The 24,568-nt window shown below is 53.2% G+C and overlaps 1 protein-coding gene across 2 annotated transcripts; it reads right to left on the bottom strand.

The window, feature by feature from the left end:
• Nucleotides 1–10,554: 10,554 nt before the first annotated feature.
• LOC133340273 (uncharacterized) lies at nt 10,555–20,816 on the bottom strand. Of its 2 annotated transcripts, none has more exons than XM_061548366.1 (5): nt 19,808–20,816; nt 15,517–15,765; nt 14,266–14,466; nt 13,112–13,260; nt 10,555–11,502 (listed from the first exon to the last, which is right to left on the bottom strand). In XM_061548366.1, exons 1-5 carry the CDS (start codon nt 20,127–20,129, stop codon nt 11,200–11,202), a joined length of 1,224 nt encoding a protein of 407 aa, XP_061404350.1. In that variant the 5' UTR covers nt 20,130–20,816; the 3' UTR covers nt 10,555–11,199. The 2 variants fall into 2 exon arrangements, with proteins under 2 accessions (XP_061404350.1, XP_061404351.1); XM_061548367.1 differs by having other exon boundaries at nt 13,138–13,260.
• Nucleotides 20,817–24,568: the final 3,752 nt, after the last annotated feature.

The following is a 24,568-nucleotide window of genomic DNA, read 5'->3' as shown; positions in this document are numbered from 1 at the left end:
CCCCCCACCTCCCCCTCCCCCCCACACACACCTCACCCCCCCATCCCACACCCACCTCTCTCGCCATTAAACGCGATTTGTTTAGCTCCGGAGCCGGATTCAGCCGGCTGCTCTCATTAAAATGCAGTCACCGTAATTATGCAAATTGATTCATTATTTCGTGCAGAAACTTCTCGGTGTAATTTGGGAGGCGAGCGCCGCGCGCAAAGCGCCCAGGCGCCCAACATTCAATTTGCTCCCACAGATGGCGCGCGCCACTGATCCGAGGGTTTTCATTTCATCATCCGATAATTATTTCCGCAGACGAACCACGGTGCACCCACACATGCACACATTCCGCACACACTCCCACCGCCACCACCACCACCATCCCCCCGTGTAAGTGTGTAAGTGTGTATGTGTGTGCAAATATGTCGCCCCCCCCCGTCTCTAACCCACGCCATCAAGCTCCCACGACCACCCCCACAGCCCCCCATTTTTATATAACTACATAATATAGTACTGTTGTACACACAAGTGTGCATGTGTGTGTACATACGCATGCCAGATATAAACCACATAGTGCCCACCACCTCCCACACCCCCCCGCCATCCACAAAAATATAATTAATGGTGCGGTAATTATAATTATTTTGTTTGTCTGTAAATGCAAAATAAACACCGACTGTGGCTTTAATCGCGGCGCGCGCCGCTCCGCGTGCACGCGAGCCGCATAAATTAACTTTGTTTACAAAAATCACCCGCGCCCACCCCCCTCCTCCTCCTGCCCATCTCCCCCCACCCCCTCCATTCGCTCCCCTCCCTCCAACCCACCCAGCCGCCCGCGTCTTAATTAGCTCTCGTGACAGATACATCACCGCTTCTAATGCGCGGTTTGACCCAAAATAGATACCCCCCAAGTACCTCGCCTGTATCCTCACACTGCGATGACATTCTGTGTGTTCACTGCCGCATTCCGCAAGAGTGACGGACTTATCCCCCCCCCCCCCTTCCTCACTGCCCCAGCCGTGGGAATGTGGAGTTGCAACACGCTGGCTCGAAGGCTTTCCGGTCGCTCGTTTGGGGAGACAGCGTTTGGCGCCTCTGTCCACGGATGTCCCCATTCAGTCACCGGGTTCGGCGATTGTCTCTGCACTGAGCCGAGTCGGGTGAAGCGACGTGGGAGCTCTGTTGAACTTCTTTCGCGCCGTACGTAGCTAACCCTGCTAATCTAAGGTGCAGTGGCAGCGTTGCAGATGTGATCGAAACAGCGATGTGGCTCTGGTGGGTGGGGCACGGGTGCAATATGGAGGAGGGTGACGGGGTAAGCAACTTGGGAGGCTGGGAACAGGTGGCAGAAAAGCGTTGACGATGTAATCAGGAGGAAGAGGAGGTTGAGATGGATGGGGCACGTAGACGGGGTGGAGGAGGAGGGGGGGGCAGGTTACCGAGATGGGCATTGCAGAGGCACCCAGAGGTCCGGCGACCTAGATGGTGGTGGTGGCTGGTGGTGGTGGTGGTGGTGATGAGACGAAGTTTGACTTTGAAGGTCGGGTGTCAAGTTCGCAACAGCTGCGGCAGCTCGCAGAAGGGAGCGATGCGGGCGGTGGTAGCTGTGCACGTGACCCGTAGCCCAGCACGGCGGAGGCAGCGAGGGTTGGTGGATCGCACACTTTGCGTTGGTGGTCGAGGATGTGCGACGCGAAATGAGGGCTCCGCCTGATCCATTAGCATGGGATCGATAAACAAAGATCCCCCCGTGTAGCCTTAACAGACCGTAGGAGCAAGTGCTGTTAGCGAGCACCTATGAAGGCCAGCACGGCACACGAGGGGGTGGGTAGTCAGCACCACGCTCGGCCGCCTTTGTCTCCCTAGTGGCGATGTTTTTACACCGCACCAGGTACTCATTTGAGGCTGAGTCGACCTAGAGGAGGCCCAGGAGCGGTTCAGAAACACGAGAGACACCCAGACAGACAATAAGCTAAAGGAAAGACTCACGTTATCATGGGGGGGAAAGCGAAATAAGTGGGAGGGGCTCCGTGTGGATGTGACACCGCGAGTTGAGTGTTGAGCTCTGGGTCGCTGTCCACCGCCGTCTGGTGCTGAAACCCGGGGGCGTCGCTGTGGATCCAGGCTGTGCGGGGTGGAGCGGTGGCGCAGCGGTTAGCGCGAACCCGAGTTCGATTCCCGCTCACGGCCAACACGAGTGACGATTACTTGAACCGGCTCTTGGGTCTGCCCTAGGTCTTCTCAGCCTCAAATGAGTATCAAAGGCGGTCGGGCGTGGTGCTGGCCACCCACCCCCTCATGTTGCTGCTCGCTCACAGCACTTCCCGAGTTCGATTCCTGGGCGTTTTCTAAACCAACTGCACTGAGCCAGCGTGGGGAAGTACGTTCAAACAACTCCCACTTCCCACAAGGATCGAAGACAAAGATCCCCCCCCTCATAGGTTTTTAACAGACTGTTGGGGAAAGTGCTGTTAGCGAACACCTATGAAGGCCAGCATAGCACACGAGGGGGCTGAGTAGCCAGAACCATGCCTGGCCGCCTTTGTCTCCCTCGCGACGATGGTTTACACACCGCACCAGGTATTTGTTTGAAGCTGAGTCGGCCAGGGACCGGTGAACGGGAATCAAACCACTACGACGACATCCTAACACGCCTTCACACCATCACACCACCCTACACATCACCACCCCCCAGACCCCCAGACATTACACTCTCACACTCATGCTCACTCTCCCTTCACACATCCACAAACCTTCACTACGCACACGCGCTCACCATTAACCCTTTCATAAAGACAAACATCCCCCGTATAGCCGTAACTGACTTTTGAGGCAAACGCTGTTAGCGAGCAGCACCTATAGAGGCCAGAATGGCACACGAGAGGGTGGGTGGTCAGCACCACGCCCAGCCGCCTTTGTCTCCCCAGTGGCGATGTTTGTATGCACCGAACCAAGTACTAATGTGAGGCTGAGTCGACGTAGGGGAGGCCAAGAACCGGTTCAGATAATCGTCACTGATGTTGACTGTGAGCGGGAATCGAACACGGGTCGCCAGGTTTCGTAGCGCAGCGCACTAACCGCTACACCACCTCGACGCCCCCCGAATGTACTCACACACGCGCATGAACACGTTCTGGCACATTGACACACACATGCCACCCCTGCCATACACCCCCTCTCCTCTACCCCTCCACTCCTCCACACACCGCTCTTCCTCCGCCAAAGCGCTCACACTCTCACCCGCACACACTCCCACGCACGTCTCCACATCCACACAACACAATGACAAAGATCCTCCCCCCCCTATGTAACCTTGACATACTCATTAACAAACTGTTGGAGCAAACTCTGTTAGCGAGGAGCACCTATGAAGGTCGGCACGGCACACGAGGGGGTGGGTGGCCAGCAACATGCCCGGCCGCCTTTGTCTCCCCAGTGGCGATGTTTACACACTGCACCGGGTACTCATTTGAGGCTGAGTCGACCTAGGAGAGACCCAGGACCGGTTCAGACAATCCGTCACTGGTGTTAGACGTGAGCGGGAATCGAACTCGGGTCGCCGGGTTCGTAAAGCAACTTGCTAATCGCTACCTAACCGCTCTCCACTCCCCTAACACAGACACACATTGTAGCACACTGACCTCCCCCATCTCCACCCCCCCTCCCTCCACGCTCAGACCCCCCTCCTCGCCTCTCCTCTCCCCCACTTCCCCCATCGCCCCTCCTCCCACTCCTTCCCCCAGTACCCCGCGCTCATGCATTTGCATGCAACCACCCTCCCTCTCCCCCCCACACACCTCTTCTCCTCTCTCGCCTCCTCCACCACCACCACTCCCCCCTACTCCCAAAACACACACCCAACACACACACTTAGCCTCACACAACTCTCAAAGACGAAGATCGCCCGTCTCGCCTTAGCAGACTATTGGGGGACCCCTCCCCAGACACACACACAGACATTATAGCACTCACACACACATCCCTTTCCATCTTCACCCCCTCCACATACATCCCTCCCCACCCCTTGTCCCCACCTCCTCCCCCCTCCATACACTTCTCTCTCCTCTACCCCCACACTTCCCGCTCCGCACTCCCACTAACACCCCACTCCCCCCTCTCCCCTTCCCTCACCCCCTCCCCCGGCCCTCCCGCCGGGCACGCGCCTTGATGTCCCGCGCCCCGCGCTCTGCGTGGATCATGGAGGAGCAGGGAGCTTGGAGCGGGGAGCATCGGAACGCGGGGAGGAGCGGGAGCACGGACGATCAGGGAGCGTGGAGCGAGGAAGTATCGGGTGGCGAGGAGGAGTGGGGAGCTTTGAGAAGCGGGGAGCGTGGAGCGACACCACAAAGCGCGCTCTGTGCGCGCCGCGATAAAAGCGCTGAGCGCGTGTAACAGCGGCCCAGGCGGCGCCGCCGCCGCATCGCCGCCGTAATGAAGCCTTTATGGACTGCTGGCCTCAGATACGCCTCGCTTATTTAAAGCCGGCCGCGGGGGAGGGAGGCCAGGGCGGACGTGAGTGGCGGGGGAGGAGGGGAGGGCGAGGGAGGGGAGAAAGGATGATGGGACCCCCCCCCCCCATAATCTCTGCTCCACTCGCTTGCCACTGTTTGTGTGATCATTGTGTGATCGTTGCCAAGGCGTGTCATGATTCGCAGGTGGCGCAGTGGTTAGCGCAACGCGCGACGACCCTCGGCAATGGCCGAGTTTGATTTCGGGTCACGGCTAACATCGGTGGCGAGCCATATCTGAACCGGCTGTGCCTCTCATCCGTTTCACCAGAGCTGCACTGACCAGCGTGATGAAGTATGGTCGAGTAGCCACCATAGCCGACATGGGGAGGCCTTCATCCAGCAGTGGATTAACGTATGGCTGCATTTTATCATTCTTTTGTTCATCCTAAAACCTTTGCAGGGATTAGATTCATGTTCCACGATTCGTGGCCACCACCTCCCCCTCTTTAGAAACATGCGTTTATATTAGTTAGATTATGTTTTGCTGCAATACATTTCCACATGCTAAGCCACTTTGTTGAGCGATCATTTGTGGCCAGGTCGCTTGTGAAACATAAGCTAAGAGCTCAGTGGGCTTTACCTGGGGGAATCCGGTGAGCTATAAAGCTCTGGTTCACAGGTGTCCAGTAGGGCCGCGGGGTCAGAACGTGACAACAAGCAATACAAGAAGACGATAACAGTGCAAAGTATAGGGAAGGTAAACAAATCAAAAATATAGAAATAAAACAACTTTTCACATTACCATGTAAGGCCCACTCAGCTATTAGCTTCTTTTCCAGAAGCGACCTGGCCACAAATGATAACCGAACGAAGTGGATATTCACGTGGACATATTATGCACGTGGACATTTATAGGAGCCTGATAATAATCTGAAGACACGTTTCGAAATGAGAGACCGGACGCCTCCTTTGTCCCGGAGCTCTGTTATTGTCCACCTCTCCCCCCGTCGCTCCCTCGCTCGCTCGCCGCGTCCACCTTCCAGTCGACACCGGTGCCAATTTCTCTCGCTGGGAGGGAGGCGGTGGGAGAGCCGAGGGCGATGGAATCCGCAGAGGCGGCTCACAGCAATTGGAATCTTTTCCAGTTCAAATCCTCGTTTGGGGTCGATAAAATAGGTACCACTACGTGGGGAAAGTCAACAGTGGTTGTCCCCTGTGTGCCAACCGATTCGCGCGGTTGGCTACGTACGGTGCAAAAGAAGTTCAACATACAACTCAGGTCCCCGATTTTGGGAACGTGGCATTTCCACCGCTGGCTCGGCAGGGCCTGCAAGCGGGGAGATGGACATCAATGCGTCAATGTTCGATTTAGCGGCAGGGAAATGACTCGCGACTCGTGTAAAGGTCAGTGTCTGTGTGGAACGCACGGGCGTTACATTTCTCGATATGAGAGAGAGGGAGGGCGGTGGGAGAACTTGTTGGAGGGGGGCGAGGGGGGGTGACAGTGACGGGAGAATGGGGGGGGGGGGCCATACTGATTAATGCACAGACACAAGAATGTGGTGGCGCGCAAGCCCCGCGCAGCTAATGCATGCACCGCGGCGCGGTGCCGCAATTTGTATGCGGCTTAGCGCAAAATATCGGCCTAATTAAAATGTAAATGAATTACCGCACCCCCCCCCCCCCCAACAGCCCCCCATCCGCAAAAAAAATCCTTGCTTGGGTTGTATTTTGTAATTAGCGAGTTATCTGCGCCAATGTGACGAGATTACGCGGGGAATGCGCAGTGTGGACTTTTTTCTTTCTCTCCGGCTCCTCCGGTGTGTTTCCCTCCACATTCAGCGTCGACAGAGTAGTCGGCAGAGGAGTCGGCAGAAGAGTCGGCAGAGGAGTCGGCAGAGGAGTCGGCAGAGTCGTCCGCCGCTGTTGTAAATTTCCACGCGACGACGAGAAGCCGCCCACATCTTGTTGAGCCGCTGTCCGTTCGCGGTGGCCAGGTCGCTGTGTCGCTCTGCGGGCCTTTAGCCCGGGCCAAATTAACAACGACCCAAGTGTCAATGGTTGAGCGGCTCCTCCGGCAGACGAAGGGCGAGACGGAGGAGGCCAGTTCCGCCACTCCACTCGGGGATGGGAGCCACGTGGGACGGGCCCCCCGGGGGGGGCGAGGTGGGGGGTCGCCCGCCACGAACTCACGCGGGCGGGGTGCTCAGCGTTAGCGGTGGGAGGGTGGGGGGAGTGTGGGGGGAGTAGGAGTGGAGATATGCGAAAGAGGAGTTAGAGAGGGGAAGGGAGGGGAGTAGATTGGAGGGTGTTGGGGGGTAGAGGGGGATGGAGTTAGCGGGGAGGGTTGTGGGGGGAGGAGAGGGAGTGGGGGTAGGTGGGAGAGTTTGGCCGCAGAGAGGCGGCGGGGGGGGTGTTGGGTGGGGGGCATAGAGGAGGGAGATGGGGGTAGAGGGGAGGGAGTGAGGGGGGTAGACTGGAGAAAGGGCGGGGGGGGGGGGTAGAGAGGTTGGGCAGGGAGTGGGGGAGAAAGGGGATGGAGGAGGGGCACCAGACGCACATTCCGGGGGTAGGTGGCGCGTCACCTCATCCTCAGCCATGATCTACCCACTGCTGGATGAAGGCCTCAACCATCGATCGGGGTCCCACGAGAACAATCCATCGTCGTCGCTTCACCTCCATCGCGCGCGTTTCCCCTCCTTCGTCTGCCCCCGTAGTTTCCTGTTGGGGCAAGTGCTGTTAGCGAGCGCCTATGAAGGCCAGCACGGTACGCGTGGTGGTGGGTGGCCAACACCACGCCCGACCGCCTTTGTCTCCCCAGAGGGGATGTTTGCACCCCACACCAGGTACTCATTTGAGGATCAGTCCAGATAATCGTCACTGGTGTTGGCCGTGAGCGGGAATTGAAAACGGGTCGCCGGGTTTGTAGCGCAGTGCGCCAACCGTTGCGCCACCACTCACTTATACGGCTATATAATGACACCCACTCTCCATTCGGCTCCTCTTCCACCTCCTCTCTCCCCACCTCGTCTCCCACCTCCTCTCTCCCCACCTCGTCTCCCACCCACGCTCCCTTCGGTCCCCCATCCGGTCGAAGAATACAGGAGGGGGAACTGAGATGGCGCAGATTTTAAATTAAACAGATTATGGCGGTGATGTTGCTACTTCTGCGTCACGAGTGGTGCACAAACAACAACAAACCCAACACAATCGTCAATTACAACCCTGTGTGTGCGTGTGCGCGTGGCCCTAAAATTAAACATCAATAAAGACGACTTTTAGGCAATGGCCCTTCTCCGAAGTGCATGGGGGGTTTTAAAAGGAGCCGCCCCGACGCGCAAGTCCGCGAGCCACGTGCACGGCGGGCACGGTGTCACGGCCAACGCGCAGGTCCACCACGCTGGTTTCTGAGTCATTCTCAACGGAATCGTGATTTTTTTTGTTCCTATTATTGTTGCTGGATCATGCCGAGATGTTCGGCGGCGGTAATCGGTGTCCGGGACGGACGCGAGACCACGTGGCCTCGTGGCCGTGCGGGGAGGGACGCGAGACCACGTGGCCGTGCGGGGAGAGACGCGAGACCACGTGGCCGTGCGGGGGAGTGACGCGAGACCACGTGGCCGTGCGGGGAGTGACGCGAGACCACGTGGCCGTGCGGGGAGGGACGCGAGACTACGTGGCCGTGCGGGGAGGGACGCGAGACCTCAATGCGGACGGTCAAGCGGCGCCACCGCCGCCAGTTCCCGCGACACGTTCACATTCCCGACGGCGGTCGAGCGAAGGTCCACGACTCGGGGGTCAGCAACCTGCAGCTCAGGAGCGCGCGTGCGGCTCTTTAAAGGACTGCTTCGTGACCGTTGTTTAGGAAGGACCCACCACTGCGGCTCTTCAAATATTGAAAAGGGCTCTTCTCGTGAGCTTGGTTTGCCGACCCGTTGTCCATGATCAACGTATGAAGCGGTAACAACCTCGCAACCAGGGGCGGTTTCTTCATTAGGGCGATTGGGCGACGCACCACCAATATCATTCAACCACAGAGTCACGCTAGCCGTCACTGTCAGCCTCTGGATATAGTCCAATCAGCGTCATGTCACGTTCTGTGGAGTACCGCCTCTTTTTGGGCGATTTCACTCCGGCTAAGAATCGCCCCGAGTGGCCCCATAGACTTACATTGAAAGATGTTTTTTTCGAACGGCGGGCGCTCCAATGCATTATCTATGGCTTTCCGGGAGGGCAAGCCCTAACGTGCTTACGTCATCATACGTGCTAACGTCATCATACGTGCTTACGTCATCATACGTAAGCACGTTTCATCCAACAATATAATTTATCGCCACCTAGTGGAATCTTCTTCTTGGTTCTTTCGGTAAAGTCACGTAGAAGGGAAGTAATAAAATAATAAAAATAAAACATAATACAATTATTCTCACGACGTTTCGGCCACAACGCAAGTTATTCTCACGACATTTCGGCCACAACGTTCCACTCACTGGCATGGTGCAGTGTGCAGAGTAATGTATGGTGTCGTAATTGTATAGTAAATATATAGCAGTGTGATACACATTAGGGTGGGTAGAATAATACATAGTGTTATATTAAAATGGATAAGGCAGCAACTGCAGCAGCAGCAGCAACTGCAGCAGCAGCAACTGCAGCAGCAGCAACTGCAGCAGCAGCAGAAACTGCAGCAGCAGCAGCAACTGCAGCTCCCTTTGATGCTGTTAATCCTGCATAATGCACATGCATATGCAGTACTAATCACATTCCTGCATTTCCCATAAATATGCTAAATTCCTCTTGATATGCAAATTCCTTTGTCAAGGCGCCCAGCTTATATATATGCTCCAAGCTCGTGTGCTGTTTCATTCAGACTCTGTCGCCTCGACGGACCTGGTTTTCACCTGAGGACGGCTGCTTGCGTTGTGGCCGAAAAGTCGTGAGAATAATTTTATTATGTTTTATTTTTATTATTGTATTACTTCCCTTCTACGTGACTTTACCGAAAGAACCAAGAAGATGAATCCCTGCAGTCACGAAAGTTTTAAATCAAAATCTAGTGGAATCTTTAATAAAATAAACTTGAGTGGTTTGTTTTAATAGTGAGTATAGAAACAAACAAGATGTATTGTAAGAGTCACTTTATTTTTCATTAATATTAAAGAAGTGAAGTTGCCTTTACATGCTTAAGCTGTTAATTTATCCATTGCATGGGTGGACCTTATCCTTATCAATCATCCAGACATTTGCCCCCCCTGAGAGATTTTGCAGGAGCCGCCACTGCTCGCAACTGTTGTACCCGTGGCACCACGGGAGGCGGGGAATTAAGGTGAGAGTGTGTGATGCATGGGAAAAGAGAAGGCGATGGGAAAGGGAAGAGAGAAGAAGAGACAGATGGGGAATGAGAGAAGGATGAGAAAGGAGCAGAGAAACGGGAGCACGGGGGTCAGGAGAGGCGAGGATGGGGAGGATGAAGAGGCTGCATCAGGGCCTCGACGCTGCTGCACGGAGCGGCGTCTGTTCTCACAGGAGGCGTCACCATGACAAGGGGATTCAGGGTGGGGGTGGCCCAACAGAAGTCACGTGGTTTACGGGAGGCGTGAGCCGAGTTAGAAAGAGAGATTTACAGACCGTCTACCGATCTCCTGCTGGATGAGGGCCTCGCCACGCTGCATCAGTCGTGCAGGGTTACTTGACCATATTTCACCGCGCTGGTGAGTGCGAGTTCATTAAGAGGTACCGTATATATAAGCATATTAAAATAGTTAATGCACCTGAGTGTTGACAATGACCAGTAACTACAAGTGCAACTCATGCACCTCCGCACGTGTATCCAGTGCACCACCACACGTGTATCTGGTTCATCACCGCACGTGTCCAACTCCCAGGGAGGAGACCTTGCCTTCCTGATGCAATGGTGCCCTCTTCTGGTCATCTTCATTCATTACTGGAAGTCCACCGCAGCCTCGCTCAACGTCTCAACTCATCCACACGAAATGTGGTCATCATGATCATCTCTATTCGGGGCCCCCCAGTCGCAGTGGAAATTCCACATTGCTATGGCACATTGTCACTCTCACAAAGGACGACCATTGATCATTTCCGACAAAGTGTGCATTTTATTCACGACTCGAAGGACGATCAACCGACTCTTAACTGGCAGCGCTGCCATACACAGCACGGTCACGTTTGCAACTTGTGCCTTACGCACGACGACATCGGCACACAAGATTGCATCTATGGCTCTCGCATCATGCCACGTTCCCACCACCACTGGGCAGCAAGCCAAGCTTGGCTTGCTGTGGAGTGTAGTGGGCACGGCCCCCAGATTCCTGGACCACGGGCCTCGATTGCACCGGGTCCACGCGGCACCCGTTCCGAAGGGAAGCTTTCACCCGAGCCGTCCTCAGAGACGAAGCTGCGATGCCACCGGGGCCAACGCGGCGGAGGAAGCGACGTGAACGGTCGACGTCATCTCCCGCTTAAGGCCAACTTCACGAATCGCACCGTGACAAAAGGATAGTGCAGGCCGGGGGGGGGACAAAAAAATCACCCACACGAGTTTCATACAATGACACACAGGGAGGACTGATCCACTGGACACAATGGCACTCTTTGCCGTCCATACGTCGCGTTCTGCACGCACCGTCGCTGCGCGTGCGTGCGGCCTTGCAGCCGCGGCGTCTTGCACGAGGAGCGCCGTCGCCGCCACGAAGCGTTGCGCTCGGCTCGACGACGCGCGAGCGTTCCTTTCCGGGCAGGCTCAGCGACGGGTCGGTGGCGGCTGTGCAGCGCAGGCACAGTAAGAGTTCGTGAACCTCCGATGGGCCCCAAGCACGTCACGCCGCCAGGCCGGACGCCCGGCGGGCGAGAGCCCACGCGTGGCCGAGGAGGCCTTCCCCGCCGGCCAGCGGGTACCTCTGGGCGGGTCGCTTGGACAGCAGGGCCGCCACCGTCTCGGCCACGCCCGCTGGTGGGCCCTCTTCGGTGGCCTCCGCCGAGGCCTCCTGAGGCGGCCTTGCCCGGCCGCATGGACGGAGAGGGTCCCACTCGCTGCCAGAGGAATCTGCCGATGCCAGAGTGGCCGAGAGTCAGACCGCTGTGCATTCGTCAGCGACTGTAGCGCGAAGTACCGCGTAACGGACACGAGATGATCGCAAACTCACCCACCGATCCTCCCACCCACCCAGTGATTTGGTGTATTACGATTCATGGTTATGATTCGATTATTTGTCCCGTTTTTTAAAAATAATTTCAAGGTAACTCGGCTTAAACTTGATAACGGGGTCGGGGGTCGTTTATTTCTATAGTTTAGTTTGGGCCATTGGAATGAATCTAACAGGCGTGCCACGGTGGTGAGATGTTAACTACCTCGCCTGGTATGCAGGAGGTCGTGGGTTCGATCCTGACCATGACACCTGTATATTTGGAGTTTGCATGTTCTCTCCATGGTCATGTGGAATATTTCTCCCGATTTTTTCCCTCCACATTTAGAATCAACGTGCATTGAGAGTATTTGGCTGATATCAATTTCCACATAATAAGCCACTTCGTTGGGACAGCATTTGTGGGCAGGACGCTTCTGAAAAAAGAGCTATACACTTTAGTGGGCCTTACCTGGTAAGATAAAAAAAATTGTTTAGTTTGTAGTTTGAGTTTAGAATCTCTTGCACAATCACGATCGGAGCAATAACGCAGAGGCGGCTTCTTGCGAGCAAGACGCACGTACGCTACAAGCATTGCGAGCGCACGACTCGAGTTCAATCGACGCGTCATTGCAGGACCACTTAGGGAACGCTTGCTGAGTGCGACATTAACCCAAATTGCATCCGCGCTAATGGGCTATTACACTTCACTCAAATGTCCTTTATTATCGTTGCAGGTGAAAGCTCAATGGGATGCGTTATCTCCTGGGCAGGCCCGGGCTTGGCTGACCCAAGCCATGTCGTAGTGGGGGGGGCGTTATTAATGTTTATACTTAACATGGCTGCCAGCGATATTGAACTGTGCGATGTAATCTGTGGGACTCTTGCGTCGGGCGAACGGCTCACTTTGCAAACCGTTCACCGCGGGAAGTCTTTAATATCCACTCCTCCTCCGCCCATCATCACGTGTGCCCTCCCTCTGCCCTGAAACACGTCCACCCCCTCCGCTCCATCCCCAACAAGAGATAATTTTTCTGCAAAACGACCTCAACGCACGTGTCCAGGCACTCTCGCGCAGCATCCCGCGGGAGCGAGTCGCGTGTTAAACATCGGTCTAATCTCGTACCGTAACGCGTATGTAGGTATGTATGTTGAACTTATTTAGCACCACATGTAGCCAAGCGTGCTAATTGGAGGTGTGGGGGAAGGACAACAAACTAATTTTTTTTTTAAGAAATTAGTTTTAAATCTAGATTTAAATGTGCACATCTCCAGTGGCTTCCTAATATCGTTCCAGACGGCCGCAGAAGCGCACCCGCAAGGGCGCGATGCAGTGACCGTCTTTGTCCAATGGCTAGCCAAAAGCCGCTGCGGGTGAGGATGTTCGCGTGATGGTTTATGCTCCTTGACGGGATCATAAGCGAGATGCGTGGCCCCCTTTCTCAATCCACTGCTGGATGAGGGCGGCTTACCTCTCGCGGGAAGGCCGCGAGCCACCACCCACCTGGCACCTCGACCCAGCACACCCACCTGGCACCTCGACCCCGCACACCCACCTGGCACCTCGACCCCGCACACGTGCGTGCCCTCGGAGCCCAGCCGTCCCCGCAGCGCCACGCAGAACGCAGCCAGCGCCGCCGCTGCCACCGCCTGCGGGCCGCCCGCTGGCGCCTCGACCGCTTAAGAGTGACAGCGGGGCGGGGGGGACATAGTAGAGAAAAGCAAGCCGGTTAGAACGTTCAGGATAAATCGTGGGGAATATTTTTCTTCCCGAGGGCCCAATAGGACTTTTGAATCGCCTTGGCAGGGAACCACAAGGTAGATGGCACAAAATAACAGATGAATGGTAGAAAAAAAAAATGGTTGGTAAGTTAGTGAAAATATTAAATATGACCCAAAAATAAAATGTGACCGAAACTATGGACCATATAGTAAACCAGGAGGAATAACAAAACGACGTGAACTTTCTCTCTCTTCATGGCTAGCAGATCTGGAAATTGGCATCTAGCTCCCCAACATATTGCCGTACGCAAGAAATAGATTCCCCTCTAGTGCCCGATTAGCGCGGCGATGATGCTCGTAGTGGGCGCCACGGTGGTGAGATGTTAACTATCTCGCCTGGTATGCAGGAGGTCGTGGGTTTGATCCCGACCCTGACGCCTGCTGTATATTTAAAGTTTGCGTGTTCTCCCTGTGGTCGTGTGGATTTTTTTCCTGGTCATCAGGCTTTTCCCTCCAAATAAAAAATCAACATCATGCGTTTAGAGCATTTGACTGCTCTACATTTCCACATGATAAGCCACTTCGTTGAGCTGTCATTTGTGGTCAGGTTGCTTCTGAAAAAAAGCTACATAGCTCAGTGGGCCTTACGTGGTAAGATACAAAATAATTGTTCAGTTTTATTTGTATATATTTTTAAGTGATTTGTTACCTTTCCTATAAATTGCACTCCTATTTTGTTTTCGTATTGTTTGTTGTTGTAACGTTCTGACCCGCCCCTACTGGACAGATGTGTAAAAGAGCTTCATAGCTCATCAGATTCCTCCAGTCTCGTTAAATATTCAGATTCTTCCTTGTTGTCATCTACATCTCTTTCCGGCCACGTTCAATTCTCAACCTCCAAGTTGCTGCGCCGATAGTTTATTTTAGACCGTCACTGCGACCCCCCGACCCCCGACCCGTACCAGTGCCGGGCCCCACAAACACCACCCTCCCGCAGGCCCGCCGCACGAGTGGCAGAAAGACCCCCGCCAGCTCCATGGGGGCCAGAAGGCCGCGCTCCAGGCCACGCCGGTAGGCCCCGACGTCGGGCACCTCCGAGAGCATCCCCACGCCACATGGGGCACGGCCGTCGGCAGCCGCCACGACCACGAGCCCCCACAGACCTGCACGGGACACGCGGTCACAGTCACACCGAGCGCGAGCGAACACGAAGTTGGGCAATGCCTGCACGTGTGGGGGGCCGTGCACGTTGTATTGAGGGGCTGCGTGTTGTCGTGGTGTGGTCCGGCACTGGTTGTGCTGTTGTTTTGCTACCTTGTCCAAGCTTGGGAATTGGCGTAAGTTAAGCGTACAGTGAAACCTTGGATTGCGAGTAACTTGGTCTGCGAGTGTTTTGCAAGACGAGCAAATTTCTTTTATAAATATTAATTTGATAAACGAGCGAGGTCTGGCAATACGAGTAGTACGTATAAGCTTTGTCTGCCGAGCATCACGTGATCACAACTGATATACGACTGCTTTGATATACGAGTGCTTTGGATTACAAACACGTTTCCGGAACGAATTATGCTCGCAATCCAAACTTTTACTGCATATACTTTTATCTATTTTACATATTTATTTTTAGTGATTTGCTTACCTTTCCTATACTTTGCACTCCTATCATTGTTGTTGTAACAACATCTGTGAAAAAGAGCTTAATAGCTCATCAGATTTCGACCGGATAAATAAAGATTCTCATTCCATGAGACGATGGTGCGACCCTACAAGAGCTCACTCGCACCACTGTGTGGTGGCCTCCAATGGAGATTGAGCTCCAGAAAAATCCATCGAGGGGGCACTTGGCCTACTCTTCCATACTAGCCAGGAATCTTGGAAGAGATGCAAGGCACCCACACTTTACCCCGCCGCAAATGACTTGCCCATCGACTGTGGCGTGTGCCCAGTTATCCAGCTGGGATTTAAGCAACGTGCCCAATGTTTCAGCTGCCATGCCAGGAGCCCAGTGTGCTGACCATTCTACCTCCTGAAAGAACATCAGCATGAGCAGCCCCACGCGGTGCCGAGGGAACGCGCGTTGAGTCGCTGTGGAACTCAGGGCATCTCGGGTCTGGCCGTGGGGGTGGGCGATCGGTGCGGGCGACCGAGACGCAAAAAGGGGTCTCAGGGGGCGGCGAAAAAGCACAGGCGACGGGAGAAAACGGGACCCTCACCGTCAGCCCCCACGAGCGAGCGGACCTCCTTCTCCGCAGCGGTGACACTCCGAGGGTCGCCGGGTTTCAGGCCCAGCACGTGGACCGGGCCGGGCCGACCGCTCGCCGGGTCGCCCGAGGGGTCAGGGGTCAAGTCGCCGGCGATACGGCCGGCCTCCGCGTGCGATGAGGCCCTCACCCCGACGAAGACGCGGCAGCCGAGCTCGGCGAGACGCCGGGCCAGCACGTGACTCGCGGCCGACTCGCAGCCTGGTAGCACGCATAAAGACAAAGATCAGCTGTATAGCCTAAACACACTGTTGGGGCAAGTGCGGTCAGCAAGCACCTATGAAGGCCGGCACGATACATGAGGGAGTGGGTGGCCAGCACCATGCCGGCTGCTTTTGTCTCCTCAGTAGCGGTGTTTTTAGAGACCAAACCAGATACTCATTAGAGTCGACCTAGGGGAGGCCCAGGACTGGTTCATATAACTGTCATTGGTGTTGGCCGTGCGCAGGAATTGAACTCGTAAAGCAGCGCGTTAACCACGATACTACCGCTCCCCACAGTGGCATGCATATGCATGCACGCACACACACACACATCCAGGGAGGCGTGGTTATTGGGCTATGGGAAAAACCCGACCGTACGTGGGCATGCCCACGCTCAACCGGGTGGTGCTCACGGATCATCACACTCGATGATGCGGGGCAGGTCTATCAGACAGGAGGTCTGGCAAGGGGGCGATGGATCACGTTGATACCTGGGAAGAACTTCCGAAACGGTGGCCCCGTTGATAGCTTCGTGACTACTGCTCCAATTGCAGGCGAGCAGGAGTAGGAATAACGATATAACGATGTAAACAGTTAAAATCACCACCAGGACTCGACAAATGTGTGGTGGAGTGATTGAGGTCGGTGTGGTGGAACAGTGCTGAGGTCCGCAACAAACACCTCCTTCTCCTCGATGATGTCGAGCTAAGACGGCAGCTGAAGGGATACGAGACGCACGGAAATTAAACCACTTAAACTATTTTATATTTTACCAGGTAAGGTCTACTGAGCTATGTAGCGATTTCGTAGAAGCGACCTGGCCACAAATGATAGCTCAACCAAGTGGCTTGTCATGTGGAAATGTACAGCAGCCAAATACTCTCGGCGCATCTTTCTACATGTGGAGGGAAAAACCGGAGGACCCAGAGAAAACCCCACAAGACCACGGGGAGAATACGCACATTCCAAATATACAGGCATCAGGGTCAGAATTGAACCCACGAGCGCTTGCATACCAGGCGAGGTAGTTAACATCTCACCTCGGCACCGTCCTCAAGTGGGAGATCAAAAATTCCCACGAAGAACCGCAATCGGATCGATTCCAAATCGAATACTGCCCTTCCCCCCCTTTACTCCACAAGTGGGAGATCAAAGCTTTCAGTAAACATGCAAGCACTAGGCCAACGCTGGGCCACCTGCAGGTCAACTTTTGCAAGTTTACTGTGATAGTCCTCAATGCGACTGCAGAGATGGAGACCAAACAGAGTGAATGCGTCGCCAGCTCTCGCCCACAGCAACACTTCACGGGAAACGGCGAGCGGATCAACGAGACCGCCACACGAAGGCTCACGACACCGCGACATTCTTGTTTAGCCTTTCAGAAGCAGAATATTTGTTTTAGACTGGAGGAATCCGATAAGCTAGGAAGCTCGTTTTCACAGATGTTCAGTATGAGCGGGTTGACAATCTCCAAATAAGAGCGAGATGGAAGGCGGCCGGTTAAGGCAATAGGAAACATGGTCTCATTCTGCAAGATCATCCTGCTGGGTTGAAAGAATAAGTTTGATTTCTAATTCGTGCGGGTGAAGCAAAGCATCAGTAACACAAATATGAACAACAAAGTATGAATAATAATTCATATAACTGGTGAATTGGCTCTCATGAAAGCCATAGTCTGGAAGATAACGATGACTGTGATGATAACGACAATAATAATGGGCATTTTGACGATGGTCATTGTGATGTTGATGATCAGTGGCGTAAATATCGAGTGTGCAGGTGGTGCAACTCCACCAGGGCCGACGGGCACAGGCACCGGGCTCCAAAAAGGGAGGAAGACAAACAGGGGGACCCCATTGTGCTCCTTGCACGGGGCCAATGCCAACCACACTCCACTCCTGACAACGACGACGATGATTATGACGGTGCTGGGCATGATGATGATGTTTGCGATAATGAAGTGTGCCTGCTGAGCAATGGTGGGACCTAAAAAAGAGAAGGGCAGACAAACGTCTGCTGCCCGAGAGAGCGAGAGAGCGAGAGATGGAGAGCGACACAGAGAGAGGTGAGACAGAGAGTAAGTGAGGCGGGGGTGGCGACGACAACAACGACGGGAGGCAAGACGGAAATAACGGGAACCTGGGAGCGAGAGATAAGGCGCGGTTTGGATTTATAACGCGTCTGAATGTGCCCCCGCGTCTCAAGACGGTGTGAAACTGGGGGGGGGGGGGGGGGGGGGGCATCGAGAGGGCGAGTGAGGAAGAGGGGGGGGTGTTTGTTATTTTCGGAAGTGAGAGGGGCGGGAGGGGAGAGCCAGGCTGCAGGCACACAAGAGGGAGATTAAAGTCGGGTAAATGTGACACTGAAGGCATTTCACAAGTTTGTATTTCAAAGAGAAAGCATTCCACTTATTAGAATTAATAACAATTTATATAATGTTCCTCTCAAGATATGTATTTATTAAAAAGACAAATGATCAAAATTTTAATCGGAGTCCTGGCTTTAAATAAGATATCCACTCCTGGATGAAAACTACCGCCACTTCCCTCCCCCTGCCCATCAGAACCAGAATCTTTATTTGTCCAGGAATCCGATGAGCTATGAAGCTCTTCTTCACAGATGTCCCACGCGGTGCGAGTCGCGGAGTTGTCTTTTGACCGTACAGTAAAACATTGGATTGCGAGCATAATTCGTTTCGGAAACGTGTTTGTAATCCAAAGCACTCGTATATCAGTTGTGATCACGTGACGCTCGGCAGACAAAGCGTATACACGTACTACTCGTATTGCAAGACCTCGCTCGTTTATCAAATTACTATTTATTTTTAAAAAAATGCTCGTCTTGCAAAACACTCGCAGACCAAGTTACTCGCAATCCAAGGTTGTACTGTACTTCCACAGGGCTGGTCAATGTGCGTCCAGTCAAAGGTTATCTCCATCAATTCTAAGGCCGGCATCGACTCGCTTGATGCGATCCGTGCCACAACACTTTTCCACAACAGGGCGTGGGCCAACATAAAAAGATATTTTTTACGAGGGCCAACCAACATCAATCCGCACGCTTCTAGTCACTTGTTTGTTGTGTTTCCACCGCACCTGTCATGAGCACGGTCGGCTCCGTACGGCGACAGACGCGGCTGAGCGAAGGGCAAAACATAAACGTGATGTTGTCATTCCGTTGCCTTCTAGTACCCGATTAGCGCGGCTATAGATGCCGGCAGTGACAGATCGATTTCATTAGCGGTGCCCTCGCAAAGCGCGGGTGGCCGGGTTCGTAGCACAGTGCGCTAACCGTTATACCACCGCTCCTCACAGCAATGTCATTGGCAGATCACAAAGCGATGCTTTCTAAGGTCTCCCCTATAATATTCTGATAACACTATGACTTAAATATTTTCCTTAAAGTCTCGGGCCGTATTGGGCGCACGTCCCAGCGGGTTAACCACAACAACCAATACCAAATACCCGCCACTCGCCACGAAGTGACTGACGGTGACGTCGCCACGGCGCTTGTGCCAGGCTAGGTGCACTTCGAGGCCACTTGAAGTGTCGAAAGCTCGCCGACAGGTCACGGGGCAGACCCGGGTGCCATGGGTTGACTGACTGAGATTACTGGCAGATGCACCAGCTCTGCCCCCTACTGTGCCAACTCGCTGTATTTTATCGCCCAGCGCTCCGCTCGTTGTTGTGAGCTCTTCTGCCCTCCGTTGTCGCTGCTGCAGTAGCAGCAGCAGCGTCCTTCACGAACCTCCACAGAGGCCGATCTCGACACCGCTGGTACCGGTCTTCGGCAAGTCCACTCAGCCCCCACATCCTCCCGTACCACATCAGTCTACAATCTCTACCCCAGCCCCCCCAGCCCCCCTCTATGCGGCCAAACAGAAGCTACTTGGGCATCGTCCCCTGGCCGGGCATGCGGGCTACGTGACCCAGCCAACGCAGCGGCCGCAGCCTGCCCGAGAAGAAGCTGACCGCTGACGAGCAACGTGGCCCAGCAAGAGCCACGGCCACGAGATGGCCTGTTGACAACGAGCCCCGTACCGACGATGAGCACTGCCCTCCCGGCGGCGGGCAGCGAGGCGGTGAAGGGCAGCGTGGCGTAGGAGAGGAGGCAGGCGAGCGCGAAGGCGAGGAGGCCCGGCGCCCCGGGCGCGACGGCTGCGCACAGCGGCTCGCCCATGAAGAGCAGCAGGAGGCTGCAGGCGGCGCGCACCCCGGGCCGCAGGCGGGCCCGCAGCAGGCGGTGGCCCACGGCCACGCAGAAGACGGCCGACACGGCCCCGTAGAGGAGGGCCAAGCGGGCCCAGCCGCCCGCGGCCCCGTGGGCCACCAAAGCCGGCGTAGCTTCAGCCTCCTCCTCCATTGGGGTGTCCCTGCCAGAGGCCGGGTCCGCGTCTACAATGCCCCTCTCCCTCCTCCCAGGTCCTTTCCACGACCGTGCCCTGCCAGGAGCCCTGCCAGGAATCCTCTTCCCACTTGCCCTGCTTGCAGGCCGACCTTATTACTTGACCAGATAATAGGGCGAGTCTTGCTTCGTTAATGCCCTTCTGGCGTGCGCTGTCCTGGAAGCCGAGCTTACATCAGATTGCCCGTCTGGCTTTCTACGTTAGGTCAAGTGTGCCCTGATAAGGACAGAAACTGCTCCCGATTGCCCTAACCGACCTTCCCTGATGGGGGCAACTCCGAGGCTGCCCCTATACATGCTGCTCTTCACTGCCCTTCTGCCCAGCCATGCCCCCGAATGCTCAGACGCCCCCTGCGAGAGACGTATGCCTCCTCCTCCCAGAGGGCCACCCCCTAACCTGACAGAACCGCCGCTCTAAATGCCCTTCTGTCAAAACCTTGCCCACGAATGCCCATCTGGTCTGCCGTGCCGGAGACCGTCCTTGGCCCCTGACTGCCTCCCACCGTCCTTCAGTCTCCCCCTGATTGCCCTGCCGTCCATCCCATGCCCCATGAATGGCCCTTTATGCCTGCGAATGCCCTGCGAATGCCCTCATGGGCGCACCGCCCGGGTCGGCCACAGCTGTTTTGTGTTCATGGGGTTGCGAGATTGGGGCGATTTAATTTCCTAGTTCGCACGCGCAACGGGCGGCGTGAGTCGGATAACGGAGCCGGCGCTGAAGCGGGCTACGAATTCTAAACGTGCGTCTGCGTGCCCACGTGACGTGGGGGCAGTGCTGCCCGCAGAGAAGTGGCGGCGGGCATCTTGGGAAGGGAAGCACAGCAGCCAACTATAGTTCATAGGCGACGTTTCGGACAATGGTCCATCTTCATGGCACATTATGGATGAAGGTCCATTGTAAAACACGTAACACATTGGTCAATGAAAACTGTGGTCTTGAAAGAAAAACTAACAGGTGACGTTTCGGGCAATGACCCTTCATAGCAAATGGAAGAAAGGGTCATTGCCTGGAACGTCGCCTATTAGATAGTTTTACTTTAAGGTTACATACACACAGTGTCAATTACGAATGTGTTGAGTTTGTGTTATTTGTGCACTGCCAATCATGCACGCAGTATATTACTAAATAATATAATCAGCCAAGAGAAACACCGCCCTTAAAATTACTCTCCATTAGCTTCAGCCTGAATTAAACTGTTTAACCTTATCACGTGTAATCTTATGTGAAAAAACAAGCCCTTTATTTAAAAAATAATCCGTTAACCCAACCTGATAAAATCGCAAAAAACGCGGAAATGTGGCCCGACGTTGACAAATGGCAAATCTTTAAATACATTTTGCCTGGATGCCTTATGCATTCATATTCTAGACAATTGCGGTACAGTACAGTAATTAACTAAATTATGGATTCTAGATTTGAAGCTTTCATGACTGCAAGGATTCATACTCTTTGTTTTTTTCGGTAAAGTCACGTAGGTAAAAAATAAAATAAATGAAAACTAAATTAAATCACACACTTAAGCGGTTGTGCTTTCGCTACGTTGTCCTCGCCTGAAGAAGGATGCTTGTGTTGCGCCCGAAACGTCGTGATTAATTTAGTTTTCATTTTATTCTATTAGATTTTTTACCTACGTGACTTTACCCAAAAAAAACAAAGAGTATAAATTATGGATGTTTAAAATATTGCGGCAGTTTCATTGCGCTCAATAGAGGTGATAAGCACCGAGTGTACCTCAAATTATTACATTTATAAACACTATAACGTTTTTGGGTAATTTTAATCAATTACATGTATATTTTAACTCTGGGCCTCGTGTTTTTCCTTTTAAGGCTACAGTGCTATTATCAACTGTTCAGTTTTCGTTAACTCGCTTGTGCACCATTGCCAACCCAGCAGCAGCACAAGATAATTTGTGAGAATTTGGATGTCCAAAAAAATCACAGCCCTGCGGTTATTTGGTTTCCAACCATTAGGCAGGTTCAGCTTAACGTTCAACAATCGCCTAAAGCCTATCTAAACACAACCCATGAGAATAGGGTTTCCCTTTTTTTCTGGCAACAAAACAGGTGTTAAGATGTTAAAACACCAAACTGAAACCTTTTACAAGGAATCATGTCTGTATTAACCACAATACTCGCAGGGCTGTATACTCGCAGTATTGTGGTTAATGCAGACATGATTCCATGTAAAAGGTTTCACTTTGGTGTTTTAACATCTTAACACCTGTTTTGTTGCCAGAAAAAAGGGGAAAACCTATTCTCATATTTTGGTACTGGCAAAGGAGGTCCCATGATGTAACTTACAACCCATCTCCATCATTGGCTAACCAAGACATGTACCTCCATCAGAGGGATATCAAGTTCAAGTTCATTTATTAGGTAGAGCCCTGTGAGCCATTCGGCTCTTGAATGGGGATATACTACACTTAATACAAGTGCGCAACTCCTGCCATCACCAGTTTAGCTGCACATTCTACAATGTCCAGGTGGACACCGTTTTCTGCACGAAAACGAATTTGTGACACCATCCCATCAGCCCCACGGCCTTCTGGAAGTGCATTATACAGCATTGTTTCAGGACAATAAACTGTTTTTACTTTGACGTGTACCTTCTCCGCAACGACGATAGTGATCAATAGACAATAGGTCTCGTTTACATATCTGCCCTCTCCACACTAAATATAAAAAGTGTTTTCATACCAGGGCTGTATTATCCAGTAAGGCCACGAAAACTAAAGGTCATTCGAAAACTAAATTTGACTGTTTTTTTTTTGGGGGGGGGGTTATGAAAAATGTATAACCTAGATATCTTCTTTAATACACATATTTATAAAGTTGCATGGGTAGGCACAGTGTATGTAAAAAGAGGCAGAGACATGTTAATGTCAATGCTTCTTTTTGTCATAAGGTGAGAGAATGTAACACTGGAGAACATGCAAAATTAACAAAAACATTTTCAAATGGTGTTTTCTTACAATTAAGCGAGTGACCGCGGCGGTAGTTACATGGGCAGCTGTACCATTTGAGGGACTTTATCAATGAAGCCCTACAAAACAGAAGTGCCTAGGGCCTACACGACCCATAGCTGTAAACCAATACAGTTTACCCCGTATTCTTGTACGCAGGTCCATACCGCCTACAGCCGTTTCAATACGGGCAAAACATGTGTTGTCTATTTGTTTGTGTTTCTCCCTTGTGATAGGACTTAGTAGGATGAACCTTGAGATGTATAATGACACATGTGACCAATAAGGTCTGAATTGACAGTTATGAACTTTAATCCGGCCCTGGTTCATACATCCCATAAGTTGAACGAACGTATGGGGGTGAGGGGGGAGGAGTGTATAATGTCAGCAGCATTGATTCAAGACGAGCAAACTTTTTGACGTTTCCATCGTACAGAACGACGATGGTCGAAAATAAACAGACGACAAGTCTCCTTCACATATCAGTGCCTCCACCCAACTGAGTTTCAACAAATCCCATCAACCAAAGGGCTTTCCGGCAGGGAATTATTCCCAGCAGCATCGCTTCAACCCAGAGACACACACACAATGGGTTTGTGAAGTCTCCTTCACATATCAGTGCCTCCACCCAACTGAGTTTCAACAAATCCCATCAACCAAAGGGCTTTCTGGCAGGGAATTATTCCCAGCAGCATCGCTTCAACCCAGAGACACACACACAATGGGTTTGTGAAGTCTCCTTCACATATCAGTGCCTCCACCCAAATGGGTTTCAACAAATCCCATCAACCAAAGGGCTTTCCGGCAGGGAATCATTTCCAGCAGCATCGCTTCAACCCAGAGACACACACACACCATGGGTTTGTGAAGTCTCCTTCACATATCAGTGCCTCCACCCAACTGAGTTTCAACAAATCCCATCAACCAAAGGGCTTTCCGGCAGGGAATTATTCCCAGCAGCATCGCTTCAACCCAGAGACACACACACAATGGGTTTGTGAAGTCTCCTTCACATATCAGTGCCTCCACCCAACTGAGTTTCAACAAATTCCATCAACCAAAGGGCTTTCCGGCAGGGAATCATTCCCAGCAGCATCGCTTCAACCCAGAGACACACACACAATGGGTTTGTGAAGTCTCCTTCACATATCAGTGCCTCCACCCAACTGAGTTTCAACAAATCCCATCAACCAAAGGGCTTTCCGGCAGGGAATCATTCCCAGCAGCATCGCTTCAACCCAGAGACACACACACACAATGGGTTTGTGAAGCCTTCTTCACATATCAGTGCCTCCACCAAACTGGTTTTCAACAAATCCCATCAACCAAAGGGCTTTCCGGCAGGGAATTATTCCCAGCAGCATCGCTTCAACCCAGAGACACACACACACACACAATGGGTTTTCTCCCCCATAGTAAGATGGTGCCCCA

The sequence above is a fragment of the Lethenteron reissneri genome, chromosome 9 (assembly GCF_015708825.2).
Source record: "Lethenteron reissneri isolate LAM-NWPU_2019-01 chromosome 9, ASM1570882v1, whole genome shotgun sequence".
Taxonomy (NCBI): Eukaryota; Metazoa; Chordata; class Hyperoartia; order Petromyzontiformes; family Petromyzontidae; genus Lethenteron; species Lethenteron reissneri.
The sequence above is the reverse complement of the archived record's forward strand: the minus strand, read 5'-3'. Positions and strand labels throughout refer to the sequence as shown.

What these genes read in the sequence shown, in the direction of transcription:
- LOC133340273 (XM_061548366.1), bottom strand. Translation starts at nt 20,129, where the DNA reads ATGGAGGAGGAGGCTGAAGCTACGCCGGCTTTGGTGGCCCACGGGGCC. An exon ending in GAGGGCAGTGCTCATCGTCG is followed by an intron (nt 15,766 to 19,807) that starts GTACGGGGCTCG and finishes GCGTGCTACCAG; the next exon opens with GCTGCGAGTCGGCCGCGAGT. An exon ending in CTCGCTCGTGGGGGCTGACG is followed by an intron (nt 14,467 to 15,516) that starts GTGAGGGTCCCG and finishes TGTCCCGTGCAG; the next exon opens with GTCTGTGGGGGCTCGTGGTC.